The following is a 17,401-nucleotide window of genomic DNA, read 5'->3' as shown; positions in this document are numbered from 1 at the left end:
ACATAGCCTGGGGTGGAATCCTGAATCTGCTTTGGAATACCCCTGTGGCCTTGGGCAGGTTACTTACTCTCTACAGTGTCTCAATTTTCTCATCAAGAATGTAAGGATTAAATGAGTTAACATATGCAAAGTGCTTAGAATAGTGCCTGACACATGTTAAGTACTTAATAAATGTTAGGGCTTATTATTAAACCTGAAACCCGCAGGCTGTGCACTGCACCCATCTGTGGTCAAGTCTGTGTTTCAGGTAGTTTGTAGTCCTAACAGCAATGATAAAGCACTATTTTAACCACTTTATACATGTTACTAACCTTGCTTTAATCTTCATAGCAGCTCTGAAGTAGGGATTCATACTATTCCATTATTGAGATTAAGTAACTTGCATAAAGACACAAGTGACGGGCAGGGAGTTAAACGCAAATTCCAGGCCCTATTGATTCATAGAATATTCTGTATGCTACACATAGTTCTGACTTTGCTACTAACTGGTTTTGTATCCTTAGGCAAATCATTTCATCTTTGACTTCAGGGACTGAGTTGACTATAAAGAAGCATGTTAGGGGGAAAAAATGAGTAGGTTGAAGGGGCATATGCTTAATTTTTGAGACTCTGGAATTCTGGACCATATTACAGAGATTATGTATGGAAAACCTAAAATATATTCCTGGGGGGGAAGAGATGAGATGTACTCATCTGCTAAGTACTGTCTGTGTGAAGTCTTACTTAAATTCCACAATGACCCTTTGGAATAGTATTACCAACTTTTGTCATGTATGAGGAAACTAAGGCTAAAAGCAATCAGGTGGTATCCCTAAGCTCATACGATAAGTTGGAGGGCCAGACTTTAAACTGATTTTGGCTGACTCCAAAGCCTGTTTACTTAATGCTACCTTAGAGTTTTGAAAGACCACATTGAACCTGCTGATTGATGTCTCACCCCGAACTGTTTGCTGACCTTACATTTGTTGATAAAGATAAACGCGTTTATAAATAATACCCGATAGCCCAGATGAGCAGTTTTCCTTAGCAATTCAGCAGTAGCTGTTGGTGAGGCTGCTGGATATGAGATGATCAGTCTTCCACAAGCACCTTGAACCTACCACCTTCACAGGAAACATAGACCTTGTATAGAGACTGTTTTATACAAAGTCCCTAGGAAGGTAACTTTTAGATATGGCTTACAGTCTTCGGGCTTCATGAGTGACCAATTAATTTCTTTACTTGCATGTCTGTTTCTTATGTCCTAGGTACTTTTAAATTCAATACGGACGCTGCTGAGTTCATTCCTCAGGAGAGAAAAAATTCTGGTCTAAACTGTGGGAGTCAAAGGAGACTAGATTCTAATAAAATTGGTAGAAGAAATTATAGTTCACCACCTCCCTGTCACCTTTCCAGGCAAGTCCCTTATGATGACATCTCTGCTATTCATCACAGTTATCCTTCAGGAAGCAAACCTAAGAGTCAACAGACTTCTTTCCAATCCTCTGCTACTAATAAATCACTCAAGAGCCATGGCCTTCCAAATCAACCTTGGCAGAAATTGAGGAGTGAAAAGCAGCATATCAGAGTCAAGAGAGCACAGGGTCTCACTGACCAGACCTCAGATGCAGCTGGCTTAGAAAGTGTGGCCAAGTCAGAGAGTGGGACAAACCTCAGAGAGCACAGCCCTTCGGAGAGTGAGAAGGAAATTGTCGGTGCAGATCCCAGGGGAGCAAAACCCAAAAAGGCAACCCAATTTGTATACAGCTATGGTAGAGGACCAAAAGTCAAGGGGAAACTCAAAAGTGAGTGGGGTCACAGAATGACTCCCAAACCTGAGGAGGCGGGACCTGAAAACACCAAACCTGTGGGGGTTATCCACCCTGATTCTTCAGATGCATCCTCTAGAAAAGGAGTAGTGGATGGTTATGGGGCCAGGCGCAGCGAGCAGAGAAGATACCCACAGAAGAGGCCTCCCTGGGAAGTGGAGGGGGCCAGGCCACGACCAGGCAGGAATCCACCGAAACAGGAGGGCCAACGGCAAACAAAAAAGGAAAATCTCAATGAAAGACCAGCAAAATCTGCCTGTGACAATGGGAACTTGGCAGTTGCCATCAAGTCTTCCAGAAGGGTTGACCCAGAGAAATGTGCTGTAAGGAGGCAGGATCCTCAGGTAGCATCTTTCCCCCGAGACAAACAGAACCACATGCTAAAGAATGTGGAAACACATACAGGTAAACCTATCTGAATGGGTGGAAATGTTTTCTCTCTCTCTTTTTTTTTTTTTAATTTCTGAATAGGTAATATATTCATACAATTTAGAAACCAGAAAATATAAAAAGGTACATAGTAAAAGTCTCTTTCTCTCCTTGTTCATCATCTCCTTGGGTCCTGCCACCACCTGCTCCCCTCCCCAATAGGTAACCACTTACTTTGTTTTTATATATCATAAGCAAATACAGGTAAGGAACATTTTTCTTAACAAATAAGGAATTTTAAAAGTGCAGGTATGGGTGGTATAGATGTTTGGTTACAAGAGTTGTTTTGAATTCTGAAAGCACAAGTAGGGGGTGGTAACATCACTGCCTCTCCTGGTTCCAGCCTGCATCATCTCTTGTCTGCTTATCTGCAACAGTTCCTAACTAATCTTGCCATCTCCAGTTTTTCTCTTTGAGTTCCCCTCTCACGTCAGCATCAGAAAGTGATCTTTCTAAAACACGTATTGACCTGCGTCACTCCCCTGCTTAATTCTGTTCACTTTTTCTCGTCACCTACAGATTCTGCCTTCTGCCTTACCCAACAGCCTCATCTTCTGCTGCCTCAGTCCCCACCACATTTTACTCCCTGGACTGTATACTGTCATCTTTCCATGCTGTTGCATATGTGGCTCCTTCTGTCTACTACTCAGCTCACTGGTGAATTCTTACTCATTTTTCAAAAGCTATAGTCACATGTCCAGAAAACCTTTTGTCACCTCCACAGATAGCATTAATCTTTTCCAGCTCTGTGATATGTCCTTCCCTTACATATACATGCTTCTTTATAGCACTTACCACTGGAAACCATCATTTGTTTATGTGTCAGTGCCCTCCACTAGTTTATATGCTCCTTGAAAGCAGAGACCATATTTTTCCTTTCAGTTTTATATCTCTATTGCCTAACAGAGCTCTTAGAACACAGTAGGTACTGAGTTCTGACTGTTAGAAAGTTCTTTCTTACATTAAATGGAAAACTTCTTTCCTGTAAATATTTCCTATCTCCTAGTTCAAATTCTGTCCTCTGGAACTACACAGCAACTAGTCTCTCTCCTCACAGCTTCCTTCCCACTCATTGCACATCAGCTCTTTGCAGTATTTGAAGACACTTCTCATTTTACCCTGAGTATATATTTTATCCAGGCTAAATAGCTTCATTCCGCCAGCTTTTTCTCATGGACCTTCACCATTCTGGTCTCCCTCCAGTTTAATGTGACATACAGCCTAACACAGGGAGCCACCACCTGCCCAGGCCTGTTTTTACACAGGCCTATAGTTCTAGTTCTCATTTGCTTCACCAGGCAGTCCTTGGGATCTCGACTTGTGTGTGAACAAAGGCAATGTTATACCAGAGTTGTTCTTGAATCCTCAAGGCTGGTTAATAGTTTCCTATTGCTTCATAAATTACCACAAATGTAGTGGCTTAAGATAACACAACTTTACTATGTCATGGTTTCTGTGGGTCAGGAGTCTGGGTATGGGTTAGCTGAGCTTTCTACTCAGGGTCTCACAGGACTGAAATTTGGCCAGGGATGCAGTCTCATCTGATGTGTGGGGTCCTTGATGCTCACTGGTTCTTGATAGGATTTAGCTCCTAATGGGTGTAGGATTGAGGTCCCCATTTTCTTGCTGGCTGGGGATCACTCTCAGCTCCGAGGGGCCACCCGCAATTCCTTACCACATGGCCCTCTTCACAGCATGGTAGTTTGCTTCTTCAGAGCCTACAGGAAAGAATCTGCTACAGATTCTTTACATCTCTCTGACTTCTGTCTCTGATCACTAGACTCTTTTAAAAGGGCTCACTTGATTGGATCAGGTCCACCCGTACTTGAGGGAAGATTATCCAGGGCATGCACACCAGGAGCTGGGAATCTTGGAGGCCATCTTAGAGTTCTGCCTAACAAATCTCTCTGGCTTCACATCCCAGCATTTTCTTGAGACCTCTTTATTCATATTTATTGAGTAGATGCTGTGTGCCAAGCACTGTTCTAGGTACTGGGAATACAGCACTAATGAGATTTACATTCTGGTAGGGAAGACAGGTAGAAAGCACTTAAGTATTTAATATGTCAGGTGATGATAAGAGCTAAAATATAAAGCAGGGTTTTTTTAAAATTTATTTTTGGCTACATTGGGTCTTCATTGCTGTGTGTGGACTTTCTCTAGTTGTGGCGAGCGTGGGGTTACTCTTCGTTGCAGTGTGCGGGCTTCTCATTGCAGTGGCTTCTCTTGTGGAGAGTGGGCTCTAGGCGCGTGGGCTTCAGTAGTTGTGGCACACGGGCTCAGTAGTTGTGGCTCGTGAGCTCTAGAGTGCAGGCTCAGTAGTTGTGGTGCACGGGGGCTTAGTTGCTCCACGGCCTGTGGGATCTTCTCGGACCAGGGCTCGAACCCGTGTCGCAGGTGGATTCTTAACCACTGGGCCACCAGGGAGGTCCCATAAAGCAGGTTAAGAGGCCAGAGTAACAGGGGCGCCAGTTTACATAGGTTGGTCTCTTTGATGAGACATTTGAACATAGACCAGAAGGAAGTGCAGAAGTGCACCACGTGGCTCTCTGGAGAAGGGCATTTCAGGTAGAGAGAGAAGCAAGTGTAGATTGGGGTGGGAGGGGGCGTTGTGAGCAATGAAGAGGTGGGCAGTAGGGGAGGTCAGAGAAATCACAGGGGCTGGGTCATGTGAGGCTCTTAGATTTGGTTCTGAGTAGGAAGATGAGAAGCAGCTGGGAGGTTTTTGGAGACGGGATGGCATGATCTTACAAGCATTCTAAAATGATCACTCAGTCAGCTGTGTGAGGAATGGGCCCTAAGGAAGCAAGGGAATGAGTTAGGAGGCTGTTGTGGTAATTCAGGTACTTGATGGAGACTTGGATGACGGTATCAGTGGTGGAAGAGGTAAGACTTGGTTAGACTCTGGGTGTATTTGGGAGGTAAAGCTGACAGAATTTACAGATAGACTGGATGTTGGATGCGGGAGCATGAGAGGAGTCCAGGACGCAGCCAGGGTGTTGTGCCTGAGCAATGTGGAAGGCGAGAATTGCCGCACAGTGCAGTGGTAGCGCATGGGAGGGGAAAGCAGTGTTTGTTTTTTAAACTTTTCACTTTGGAATAATTTTAGATTTATAGAAAGTTTGCAAAGATAAAACAGAGAATTCCCATACACTCTTCACCCAGCTCCCTGTAATGTTAACATCTTCTTTGTCAAAACTAAGAAATTAACACTGGTACCATGGTATTGACTAAACTTCAGACTTTTTTTTTGGCCACGCCGCGGGGCTTCCACCGAGGCTTGTGGGATCTTAGTTTTTTGACCAGGGATTGAACTCGTGCCCTTGGCAGTGAAAGCACAGAGTCCTAACCACTGGACCGCCAGGGAATTCCCCCCGGACTTTAGTTGGATTTCACTAATTTTTCCACTAATACCCTTTTTCTGCTCCAGGGTCCAATCCAGGATATCACATTGCATTTAATCAGGATGTGTCCTTATTCTCCAATCTGTGACAATTTCTTAGCCTTTCCTTGTTGGAAAACGTGTTTTTGTGTATGTTTTGCTTTGTCTCCTCCTTGTTCAGGAAAGATGAAGAATTTGGTTAAATTTATTAGATTTGAGTTGTCTGCTAGATTACCATATGGATATGTTAAGTAGAGAGTTGGATATAAAATTCACAGAAGAGATCTGGACTAGAGATTTAAATTTGGGCATTGTCAGTGTAGAGACGGTGTTTAATGGACTAGAGGAGGTCACCTAAGGTGTGAGTGTAGTTAGACAAAAAAAGAGTGAGGATGGAGCCTACCTAGGCTTGGCTGGAAAATGAGCATCCAGTAAAGGAAACGGACAAAGAGTAAACTGAACTAGGATGTGAAACGTTCTAAACACCAAGTAAAGAAATTCAAGGAGGAGGGAGTGATAATTGTGCTAAATGCTGTTGATCAGTACAGAAGGATAACTGCACATTGACTGTTGGATTTGGCAATGTGAAGGTTACTGGTCTTTTTTGGGTTTTTTTGAATTTTATTTTATTTATTTTTCTTTACAGCAGGTTCTTACTAGTTATCTATTTTATACATATTAGTGTATACATGTCAATACCAATCTCCCGATTCATCACACCACCACCGCTCCCCCACCCTGCCGCTTTCCCCACTTGGTGTCCATACGTTTGTTCCCTACGTCTGTGTCTCAATTTCTGCTCTGCAAACCGGTTCATCTGTACCATTTTTCTAGGTTCCACATATATGCGTTAATATATGGTATTTGTTTTTCTCTTTCTGACTTATTTCACTCTGTATGACAGTCTCTAGATTGATCCACGTCTCTACAAATGACCCAATTTCGTTCCTTTCTATGGCTGAGTAATAGTCCATTGTATATGTGTACCACATCTTCTTTATCCATTCGTCTGTCAGTGGGCATTTAGGTTGCTTCCATGACCTGGCTATTGTAAATAGTGCTGCAATGAACATTGGGGTGCATGTGTCTTTTTGAATTATGGTTTTCTCTGGGTATGTGTCCAGTAGTGGGATTGCTAGGTCATATGGTAATTCTATTTTTAGTTTGTTAAGGAACCTCCATGCTGTTCCCCATAGTGGCTGTATCAATTTACATTCCCACCAACAGTGCAAGAGGGTTCCCTTTTCTCCACACACTCTCCAGCATTTGTTGTTTGTAGATTTTCTGATGATGCCCATTCTGACTGGTGTAAGGTGATAACCTCATTGTAGTTTTGACTTGCAATTCTCTAATAATTAATGATGTTGAGCAGCTTTTCATGTGCTTCTTGGCCATCTGTATGTCTTCTTTGCAGAAATGTCTATTTAGGTCTTCTGCCCATTTTTGGATTGGGTTGTTTTTTTTTTAATATTGAGCTGCATGAGCTGTTTATATATTTTGGAGATTAATCCTTTGTCTGTTGATTCGTTTGCAAATATTTTTCCCATTCTGAGAGTTGTCTTTTTGTCTTGTTTGTAGTTTCCTTTGCTTTGCAAAAGCTTTTAAGTTTCATTAGGTCCCATTTGTTTATCTTTGTTTTTATTTCCATTACTCTAGGAGGTGGATCAAAAAAGATCTTGCTGTGATTTATGTCAAAGAGTGTTCTTCCTATGTTTTCCTCTAAGAGTTTTATAGTATCCAGTCTTACATTTAAGTTTCTAATCCATTTGAGTTTATTTTTGTGTATGGTGTTAGGGAGTGTTCTAATTTCATTCTTTTACATGTAGCTGTCCAGTTTCCCCAGCACCACTTATTGAAGAAACTGTCTTTTCTCCACTGTATATCCTTGCCTCCTTTGTCATAGATTAGTTGACCATAGGTGCATGGGTTTATCTCTGGGCTTTCTATCCTGTTCCATTGATCTATATTTCTGTTTTTGTGCCAGTACCATATTGTCTTGATTACTGTAGCTTTGTAGTATAGTCTGAAGTCAGGGAGTCTGATTCCTTCAGCTCCGTTTTTTTCCCTCAAGACTGCTTTGGGTATTTGGGGTCATTTGTGTCTCCATACAAATTTTAAGATTTTTTTGTTCTAGTTCTGTAAAAAATGCCATTGGTAATTTCATAGGGATTGCATTGAATCTGTAGATTGCTTTGGGTAGTATAGTCATTTTCACAATATTGATTCTTCCAATTCAAGAACATGGTATATCTCTCCATCATTTGTATCATCTTTAATTTCTCTCATTAGTGCCTTAGTGCCTTATAGTTTTCTGCATACAGGTCTTTTTTCTCCCTAGGTAGGTTTATTCCTAGGATTTTATTCTTTTTCTTGCAATGGTAAATGGGAGTGTTTCTTTAATTTCTCTTTCAGATTTTTCATCATTAGTGTATAGGAATGCAAGAGATTTCTGTGCATTAATTTTGTATCCTGCTACTTTACCAAATTCATTGATTAGCTCTAGTAGTTTTCTGGTGGCATCTTTAGGATTCTCTATGTATAGTATCATGTCATCTGCAAACAGTGACAGTTTTACTTCTTCTTTTCCAACTTGTATTCCTTTTATTTCTTTTTCTTCTCTGATTGCCGTGGCTAAAACTTCCAAAACTATGCTGAATAATAGTGGTGAGAGTGGACATCCTTGTCTTGTTCCTGATCTTAGAGGAAATGCTTTCAGTTTGTCACCATTGAGAATGATGTTTGCTGTGGGTTTGTCATATATGGCCTTTATTATGTTGAGGTAGGTTCCCTCTGTGCCCACTTTCTGGAGAGTTTTTATCATAAATGGGTGTTGAATTTTGTCAAAAGCTTTTTCTGCATCTGTTGAGATGATCGTATGGTTTTTATTCTTCAGTTTGTTAATATGGTGTATCACATTGATTGATTTGCGTATATTGAAGAATCCTTGCCTCCCTGGAATAAATCCCACTTCATCATGGTGTATGATCCTTTTACTGTGTTGTTGGATTCTGTTTGCTAGTATTTTGTTGAGGATTTTGCATCTATATTTATCAGTGATACTGGTCTGTAATTTTCTTTTTTTGTAGTATCTTTGTCTGGTTTTGGTATCAGAGTGATGGGGGCCTCCTATAATGAGTTTGGGAGTGTTCCTTCCTCTGCAATTTTTTGGAAGACTTTGAGAAGGATGGGTGTTAGCTCTTCTCTAAATGTTTGATAGAATTCACATGTGAAGCCATCTGGTCCTGGACTTAGGTTTGTTGGAAGATTTTTAATCACAGTTTCAATTTCATTACTTGTGATTGGTGTGTTCATATTTTCTATTTCTTCCTGGTTTAGTCTTGGAAGGTTATACCTTTCTAAGAATTTGTCCATTTCTTCCAGGTTGTCCATTTTATTGGCATGGAGTTGCTTGTAGTAGTCTCTTATGATGCTTTGTATTTCTGCGGTGTCTGTTGTAACTTCTCCTTTTTCATTTCTAATTTTATTTATTTGAGTCCTCTCCCTCTTTTTCTTGTTGAGTCTGGCTAATGGTTTATCAATTTTGTTTATCTTCTCAAAGAACCAGCTTTTAGTTTTATTGATCTTTTCTATTGTTTTCTTTGTTTCTGTTTCATTTATTTCTCCTCTGATGTTTATGATTTCTTTCCTTCTGCTAATTTTGGGTTTTGTTTGTTCTTTTTTCTCTAGTTCCTTTAGGTGTAAGGTTAGATTGTTTATTTGAGATTTTTCTTGTTTCTTAAGGTAGGATTGTATTGCTATAAACTTCCCTCTTAGAACTGCTTTTGCTGCATCCCATAGGTTTTGGATAGTCGTGTTTTCATTGTCATTTGTCTCTAGGTATTTTTTGATTTCCTCTGATGTCTTCAGTGATCTCTTGGTTATTTAGTAATGTATTGTTTAGCCTCCATGTGTTTGTGTTTTTTATGGTTTTTTCCCTGTAATTCATTTCTAATCTCCTAGAGTTGTGGTCAGAAAAGATGCTTGATATGATTTCAATTTTCTTAAATTTACTGAGGCTTGATTCGTGACCCAAGATGTGATCTATCCTGGAGAATGTTCTGTGCGCACTTGAGAAGAAAGTGTAATCTGCTCTTCTCAGATGGAATGTCCTATAAATATCAATTAAATCTATCTGGTCTATTGTGTCATTTAAAGCTTGTGTTTCCTTATTTGTTTTCTGTTTGGATGATCTGTCCATTGGTATAAGTGAGGTGTTAAAGTTCCCCACTATTATTGTGTTACTGTCGATTCCTCTTTTATAGCTGTTAGCAGTTGCCTTATGTATTGAGGTGCTCCTGTGTTAGCTGCATATATGTTTATAATTGTTATGTCTTCTTCTTGGGTTGATTCCTTGGTCATTATGTAGTGTCCTTCCTTGTCTCTTGTAACATTCTTTGTTTTAAAGTCTACTTTATCTGATATGAGTTTTGCTACTCCAGCTTTCTTTTGATTTCCATTTGCATGGAATATCTTTTTCCATCCCCTCACTTTCAGTCTGTATGTGTCCCTAGGTCTGAAGTGGATCTCTTATAGACAGCATATATATAGGTCTTGTTTTTGTATCTATTCAGCGAGTCTGTGTCTTTTGGTTGGAGCATTTAATCCATTCATGTTTAAGGTAATTATTGATATGTATGTTCCTATTACCATTTTCTTAATTGTTTTGGGTTTGTTTTTGTAGGTCCTTTTCTTCTCTTCTGTTTCCCACTTAGAGATGTTCCTTTAGCATTTGTTTTAGAGCTGGTTTGGTGGTGCTGAATTCTCTTAGCTTTTACTTGTCTGTAAAGCTTTTGATTTCTCCATCGAATGTGAATGCGGTCCTTGCTGGGTAGAGTAATGTTGGTTGTAGGTTCTTCCCTTTCATCACTTTAAATATGTCATGCCACTCCCTTCTGGCTTGTAGAGTTTCTGCTGAGAAATCAGCTGTTAACCTTATGGGGGTTCCCTTGTATGTTATTTGTCGTTTTTCTTGCTGCTTTCAGTAATTTTTCTTTGTCTTTAATTTTTGCCAATTTGATTACTGTGCATCTTAGCGTGTTTCTCCTTGGGTTTATCCTGTATGGGACTCTCTGCGCTTCTTGGACTTGGGTGGCTCTTTCCTTTCCCACATTAGGGAAGTTTTTGACTATAATCTCTTCAAATATTTCTCGGGTCCTTTCTGTCTGTTTTCTCCTTCTGGGAACCCTATAATGTGAATTTTGTTGCGTTTAATGTTGTCCCAGAGGTCTCTTAGGCTGTCTTCATTTCTTTTCATTCTTTTTTCTTTACTCTGTTCCGCAGCAGTTAATTCCACCATTCTGTCTTCCAGGTCACTTTTCCGTTCTTCTGCCTCAGTTACTCTGCTGTTGATTCCTTCTAGTGTATTTTTCATTTCAGTTATCGTATTGTTCATCTCTGTTTGTTTGTTCTTTAATTCTTCTAGGTCTTTGTTAAACATTTCTTGATCTTTGCCTCCATTCTTTTTCCAAGGTCCAGGATCATCTTCACTATCATCTTCACTATTCTGAATTCTTTTTCTGGAAGGTTGCCTATCTCCACTTCATTTAGTTGTTTTTCTGGGGTTTTATCTTGTTCCTTCATCTGGTATATAGCCCTCTGCCTTTTCATCTTGTCTGTCTTTCTGTGAATGTGGTTTTTGTTCCACAGGCTGCAGGATTTTAGTTCTTCTAGTTTCTGCTTTCTGTCCTCTGGTGGATGAGGCTATCTAAGAAGCTTGACCATGTTTCCTCAAGGTTACTGGTCTTGCTAAGAGCAGTTTTAGTGGAGTAGTGGAGATGAAAGCTTGATTGGAATAGAAAGAGAGGCTTACCCCAAATATAAGTGTCCGTGGCTGTTTGAGAGTGGCTTTGCTTACTCTCACTCTGTACTGAGAGAACGTAGCACTGCCCAGTCCTCCCAGACTGCCTGGATCCCTCATTCTGCAGTGACAAACCCCCCTATATCCTTAATTTGTTTTGGCTCTGCTCCTGCTCTTAATTGACCTATGGCCTTCTGTCGGGTCACCACTTCCTTACAGCCTCAGAGCCTGCTGTTTTCCCTTATCTGACTTACCTTAGTTTCTGGAAGATGGGAGGAGCACACTCCTTCCCCAGTGTCATTTCTAAACTATTATTCTTCTACCTTTGTATCAGAATCCCTGCTCCTTTGAAGCTAATGCTGCATGACCTTTTCTCTCCACCCCCTTCCATGTCTCCTTATCTTTGTCATCTATTAGCCTCCAAATCTCCCAGCCCCAGCCTCATTTATTAATGCATCTAGCCTGTATCTTTTCTCTAACCCAGTGATTCTCAAGGTATAGTCCCAGATCAGCAGCTGTCAGCAACACCTGGGAACTTGTTAGAAATGCACATTCTTGGGCCTCACCTCAGAGTTAGTAAACAGAAATTCTGGGTGTGGGGCCCAGCAGTCTCTTCTTTTAACAAGCCTCCAGGTGGTTCTCATGCACATTCAAGTTTGAGAACTACTGATTTACCATAAATCCTGCAGTTGTTCTGGGTGACTTCAATGATCATGTGCGTTATATCATCCTCAGGTTCTTTGGTCTTGTCACCTGCAGTGACCTTCTTATCAGTTCCACCTCCACACCCACTACCAAGGAAATGACCCTGGGGACGCCCCGTCTCTGAAATTCTAAAGTCCTGTGTTCTGCTTTCTGACCATAACCTCCTATCCTTTTGGCTCTCTCAGTCTCTTCCACCCACTATCAGTTCAGTCTCCATCCTTCTTCATCCCCTCTTCAGGCTAGGCCTTACTGTAAGTCATTTGAAGTATTATCCTTCTGCCAAGACATTTGGCAGGATCCCATCCCTGGATGGATGCTGCAGTCTAGCTTTTCTACCCTATCTGGATAACAGAATACCATTTCAGGAAATCGTATAACAGTATAGATTTGGCACTGCTGCAAATTTACTCACCCTCTGAGGAAAGCCTTCCTGATCACCCTGTTTAAAACTATAATACTTCCCCCACTGCCGACCCTCACTAACCTCTTTTCCTGGCTTATTTTTTTCCATAGCACTTATTACTATTTGATGATACTACTTATTTTCATTATTTATTTGTTTATTGGCTACCTTCCACCACAAGATAGTAAACTTCATAAGGGCAGAAGATTTTTGTCTGTTTTGTTCACTGTATACCCTTAGTGTCTAAAGAGTGTCTGGCACATGGTCAGTTCCCAGTAAATATTTTTGAATAGTGGTCTCCAGCTCAGCTGGCTTTCAGCACTGCCCTTTTCCCCTTATATGACCTTGGGCAGCTGTCCCTCCCATTTTCATCTAAGACTATTCCAAACCTTTTCCACACTTATTCAAACCTTCCTAACATTTATCTCTCAACCTCAGTGGACCTCCTTGCCTCCTACTTCACTGAGAAAGGGGAGGTCATCACTGAGAAAGGGCATAATTTTCTCAACTTTTTGCTCTCTCTAAGCAAACTCAGGGGCATCTGTGCCTGTTATTCCTTTTCTTTCATTCTGAGATCTCTTTTATTTCCTTTCATCAACCTTTCCACATCTACTACTCCAAGTTCTCAACCTGAAGCTCTTCCTGAGTCTGTCCTGCCCTCACTTCCCCCGTACGGGACCTCCCAGTACTGTTTCTTTCCTTCCATTCAGGCTCATCAAGAGTCATCCACTCTGTGTCCTTTTCCCTAATCTGATTCATGTCTCAGTCTTCTGTCATCATCATCACTTGACTCAGAGCTACTGGTAAGGTCATGAATGACTCAGTCCTTACTATTATCCTGGACTTCCCTTTGAGTTGGACATAAAGGGGTCTTTTCTGAAATGTAACTTCCTTGACTCCTTTGATACCACACACTTCTGGTCCTTCTTGTTCTCCTTGACTGTCCCTGTTTATGTCCTTCACGCTTCTCTTCCTCCACCTCTTTCCTAAGTGTTGGTGTTACCTAGGGCTTTATCTCAGCCCTCTCTTCTTACTTGATAAGGCTTCATTGGCAGATTACAACCAGTTCTGTACTTTGAAACCACTGCCTCTGTACTGATTTCTAAACCTTTACATCCAGCCCCTAAGCTCTGCCATAGGCCTTAGACTCACATAAATAAATGTGATGTCTGACATATGCTTCAGGCTCAGCAAGACCATCTTGAACACGTTGATCATGCTTACGTTGTATTAGCTTTTTAAAAACAGCTGCCTTACCTTAAATAAGGTAGCTTACTAAAGTTGATAGGTTAATTTACCTTTATTCCCACCATCCAGATATAATCAGCTTTAACCTTTTAGTCTGTTTTCTTAGAGAATTTTTCAATGCTCAGTTTTACATAGTTGAAATCATATAATAAAAATAATCTTTATTCTTTTATTGCTTATTATATAATATTTTCCCACTCATTAAGAAATCTTTGTAAACCTTATTTTAAATTAATATATAATATGCCATAAATAGATATGCATTAATATTTAAACAATCTCTATCTCCCCCCTTTTTTTTGTTGATATACTTTAAAGTAAATTCCAGATAGCAGGTTATTTCACCTTCATATACTTTTAGGTTACATCTATTTAAAAAATATGGCTGTTTTCTTACATAATCACAGTGCCATTATTGTGCTTAACAAAATTAGCGATAATTCCTTGAAATCATCTAATACCTGGTCCACAATTGAATTTCCCTATTTGCCTCAAAAATGTCTTTTTACACTTGGATTTTTCTTTTTTTTTTTTTTTTTTTGCCATACGCGGGCCTCTCACTGTTGTGGCCTCTCCTGTTGCGGAGCACAGGCTCCGGACGCGCAGGCTCAGCGGCCATGGCTCACGGGCCCAGCTGCTCTGTGGCATGTGGGATCTTCCCAAACCGGGGCACGAACCTGTGTCCCCTGCATCAGGAGGCAGACTCTCGACCACTGCACCACCAGGGAAGCCCTACACTTGGATTTTTCAAATCAGGATTGTTTTAGGTTTTTTTTTTTTTTTTTTTTTTAAAGACAGTTATTTATTGCTGTATCTGAAAAGTTTGTAGTGCATTCTCCTGACAGGTCTCTGTCCTTCTGGTTATTTAAGTGGGTTGTCACCCTCTTTCCTGACATACTATCAAAGTAAAAGTATAGAGAATATACAGTCATGACTGGGGAATGATGGAGAAGCCCTAGTGGGAGAGGGCCTAGGATTGAAGAAGAGCCAGTGGTCAGGATAGGGCTACATACAGCATGGACAAGAGTCTTGCACCTGAAATGTGATAGTTCACTAGCAGAGAGCTATTCCAGAATAGTACCATGTTTTACATATGTTACACGCTTAGATAAAACTGAAATGTTGGTGAAAGAATTATACTGTTTCTCTTTCTAGTATGTTTCTAGAACATTTTACTATTATTTTATTTATTATTTTCATTCATTCATACAACAAGTATTATTGAGTACCTTCTATGTGTAGAGTTAGGAAATAAACAAGGTAAAATAAGTAAAATATATGATAGATAGACTTAAGTGGTGTGAAGAAAAATAAGAGAGATAGGGAATGCTGAGGGAGTGGGTTACAGTTTTTTTTGTTTTTTGGGGTGAGGGGTGGGTTCCAGTTTTTAAAGTGTGGCCAGAGACTGCCTCATAGAGAAGACCACATTTTGAGTAAACACCTGAAGCGGGAGAGGGACTGAGCTGTGCAAATGTCTGGGGGACAGTATTCTAGGCAGAGGGAATAGCAAGTTGTAAAGACCTTCCCGCAGGAATCTGCCTTCCAGTTTAGGGCTGGGAAGGAGGCAGTGTCGTCTCAGAGTGGTGGCCTAGGGAAGGAGGAATCACAGATGAGAACCGGGAGGCAGTGAAGGCCATTGTAAGGACTTTGGCTTTTACAGGCATGTGATGTAGGAACCATTGGCAAGTTCTGAGCAGAGGAGTGTATCATCTATTAATAATTTGCATTTTGGGCTTCCCTGGTGGTGCAGTGGTTGAGAGTCCGCCTGTCAATGCAGGGGACACGGGTTCGTGCCCCGGTCCGGGAAGATCCCACATGCCGCGGAGCGGCTAGGCCCGTGAGCCATGGCTGCTGAGCCTGCGCGTCCGGAGCCTGTGCTCCACAATGGGAGAGGCCACAACAGTGAGAGGCCCGTGTACTGCAAAAAAAAAATAATAAAAATAAATAAATAAATAATTTGCATTTTGACGAGCTCCCTCTGGCCGCTGTGGTGAGAATAGACTGAAGTAGGGAGACTAGTTAGGAGGCCATTGTAATAATCCAGGTGAGTGGATAGTGGCTTAGACCAGAGTGTTAGCAGCAGAGGTTGGATTCTGGATATATTTTGAAGGTAGAGCCAGCAGGGTTTGCCAACATACTGAACATGGGATGAAAGAGACAGCCTTTGGAAAGGCTGCAATTTGTAGACTATTCAAAGTTGACAGCTTTGTAAAGGCAGTAATTTGTAGGCTATTCAAAGTGGACAGCTGTCACCACATAACTAAATGTATGTGCATCCTAGTGGTCAGATTTCACCGTGACTGGGCTTAGAAACATCACAATAGTTCTTCATTAACAAGAAATAAACTAATGAATAAGAGAAACAGTAAAATAAAAAGACAGTCCTCAGGGTAAAAATTGTAGTGTTCTCAGGTGGGTTCCGTACTTCACTTACCTTTCTGTGTCCTTTAATTCTAACTCAGTTCTATTCTGGAATGGTCAATAGGCTTTTCTATAAAATTCACCACAAGTGTAATTCTCACAGACTATTCCTCTGCCCTAATCAGCCTCATATATAGATGGCTCAAACTTAATCTCACTCTCTAATGAGCTCTCTCTTACCTAACTTACCGCTCCAGAATCTTCTACATGTAGCATGGTAACTGGTAGGAAATATAATTGACTCTGTTATTCAGAAATGTTAACCTATGCAGGGTAGGGTATCCCTACTTTTTAAGAAAGAATCTAAGTCTGATTCCTCGGCTTTTATAATAGAATTCAATTTTATGATGTGTTCATCTGTATCTAAAGCAGGTAGGTTTCCCTTTAATCAGTCACTTGCAGTATCTTTATTCTTTCTCCAGAGGGAAAGAGCTATCCCAGAAACTTTAGTAAAGCCTAAAACTTTCAAAGGAGAGAGGTTATGGAGCAGACTAGATGATACTCATTTATTCTTTCATCCATTCATTCAATAAATATTACTGAGCGTTTGGTATATGCCAGGCATTGGATATACTGCAGTGAGCAAGGCAGATGAGGCTCTGGTCCTGCCTCCCAGAGCTTACAGTCTTGATGTTGTGTATTTCTTTTGACTTTGAACTGGATAAACAGAAAGTAATCTTAGGGAGCTAATATTATGGAATAACTAAAATGTGAGCTTTTGAGTCAGATGGCGATGAGTTTGAATTTTGATTTTTAAATTTCTGCTTATATGATCTTAGGTAAGTGCTTTAACTACTTTGAGCCTCAGTTTCTTCATCTATAAAATGGTATCTCTATTATATCCTTGTTAAGAGAATTAAATATGTGTAAAGTGCTTTAGCACAACACTTGGCATGGTGTATTTAAGGTTAGTTGTTTTATTCTTATAACTTACTTGGACCTTATAACAAATAAAATAGTATTGTGAAATAAATGCTAAAAATATGGACTCAAAAAAAAAAACCATACACACACACATACTCTCAGGTCTGGGTACACTTGGGATTTAGAAAGATTTTGCTGAGGTCGTATTTGAAGGAAGAGTCTGGAAGTGGGTGAAGGTACTGAAGAATAAATCTGGGAGGATTCTTAGGATTTTATACACTGGTCTCTCTCATAGATGCTGAGCTTCTGGATCCAGAGACTGTGTCTCCCTCAGTCTAGTAATC

The 17,401-nt window shown here is 40.6% G+C and overlaps 1 protein-coding gene across 2 annotated transcripts in view; it reads left to right on the top strand.

The window, feature by feature from the left end:
* NFX1 (nuclear transcription factor, X-box binding 1) overlaps positions 1-17,401 on the top strand; it is a gene marked incomplete at its 5' end in the record, with an annotated part of 79,248 nt that overhangs the window by 2,338 nt on the left and 59,509 nt on the right. For both annotated transcript variants that reach the window (XM_079707118.1, XM_079707117.1), the window contains one exon: positions 1,248-2,213. In XM_079707118.1, the coding sequence (XP_079563244.1) occupies positions 1,248-2,213 (966 nt within the window). The remainder of the gene's footprint in view (positions 1-1,247; positions 2,214-17,401) is intronic.

Source organism: Hyperoodon ampullatus (assembly GCF_949752795.1).
Source record: "Hyperoodon ampullatus genome assembly, chromosome: 6".
NCBI classification, from domain to species: domain Eukaryota; kingdom Metazoa; phylum Chordata; class Mammalia; order Artiodactyla; family Ziphiidae; genus Hyperoodon; species Hyperoodon ampullatus.
The sequence above is the reverse complement of the archived record's forward strand: the minus strand, read 5'-3'. Positions and strand labels throughout refer to the sequence as shown.